This window comes from Gavialis gangeticus, unplaced genomic scaffold (genome assembly GCF_001723915.1).
Source record: "Gavialis gangeticus isolate Ggan-Ray unplaced genomic scaffold, GavGan_comp1, whole genome shotgun sequence".
Taxonomy (NCBI): Eukaryota; Metazoa; Chordata; order Crocodylia; family Gavialidae; genus Gavialis; species Gavialis gangeticus.
Window position 1 is genome coordinate 456409 of NW_017729029.1, and position 1306 is coordinate 457714.

Genomic DNA, 1306 nt, shown 5'->3' on the forward strand with positions numbered 1-1306 from the left:
GCAGTCAACTTTCTTTATACCGGTGCCGATCTGATATTGGACCAATGGATCAGTGCATCTCTAAATGAAAGCTGTTTGTATTCAGTTAAGGGATGTTATCTTGCATTTTGTCAGCTATGTGTTTTCACAAATGGAAAGGTAGTTAAGTCTGGATCATGTCTCTGATTTTAAAAAAGCCTGCCTGTTGTCACAACTTTCATCGATAGCTGGGTTTGTACATAATATAAGAAAGCTCTCTATCTGGTTTTAGACATTGTCATAAACCACTTAAGGCCAACCCTATATAATTGATTCCTGCTGGGGAAATTGTACCTTTTTAATGTTGCGATTATCTATCAGTAGTCTAAGACTGGCAATAATAGACTGGTAACAGATCCGAAGTGACTTCCCTTGTTGAAGGGAATAACTATAAAGAGATAACAATTACAAAGAACATGGTTTCATATTGCAAGATGGGCTTGTCAGGTGCTTATTAAATGCCTAGGTATCTAAGGTACTTTCAGAACTTGAGTATGGCGTGGCTGTGGCTTTGGAGCTATTCATATGATTTGTTGCACACATTGTATAGAGTGCATGAGTTCTTGCCTCAGTGTAGCTTTCTGGGCTTACTTATGAAACTATTGGTGGGGGAGGGAAGAGAAACTTTTATGGTCGACTCCACTTATTGCAGGCTTATGTCACTCCCATGCATTGGACATTATTTAGGGTTTAACTATTTTAAAGTTGGATTAGATGGGTTACATTTCTCAATGCTGTGAAACAGGAGGGTCTATTGCTTAAATACCCCATTTAACTGATAGGGTTTAAGAAAGTATTGCATGAGTCAGCGGTCTTGTAATTTCCAATTTAGGGTGTTTCTGGGACCTTATCTCAAGTCCCTGGTGCTAGCCGCTTTGGGAAGTAGAGCAGTAGACTAGATAAGCAAATTGCTGATCTGACTTGGTATGCCAGGTCTAGTGAACACTTGTAGTAACTATTTTTTTTCTTTCCCCTTCAGATCAGTGTGCGAGTTACCACCATGGATGCTGAGCTGGAGTTTGCCATCCAGCCCAACACCACGGGGAAGCAGCTCTTTGATCAGGTAAGGTGATGTACCTGTGGAAGACCTACATTTTGAAGACTCCTTTTGCTTGCTTTCAGCCTTCATAGATGCAGTTGCCCAATATAATTTGGAGGCTCTTTAGAGTGCAACAGCCCTGCAGAGAAACTAGTATGGTATAAGGCTGGGGTTCTCAACCTTTTCATGCTGTGGACTGGAAGTAACAGCAGACCCGCAGTGACCAGCATACTGTGGGCCAGCAGCCAA

General features: G+C 41.6%; 1 protein-coding gene across 1 annotated transcript in view; it reads left to right on the forward strand.

The window, feature by feature from the left end:
- The first annotated feature begins 973 nt into the window (after positions 1-973).
- MSN (moesin) overlaps positions 974-1306 on the forward strand; it is a 39406-nt gene continuing 39073 nt past the window's right edge. The window contains exon 1 of the mRNA XM_019521084.1: positions 974-1081. Within this exon, the coding sequence (XP_019376629.1) occupies positions 1019-1081 (63 nt within the window). The 5' untranslated portion in view covers positions 974-1018. The remainder of the gene's footprint in view (positions 1082-1306) is intronic.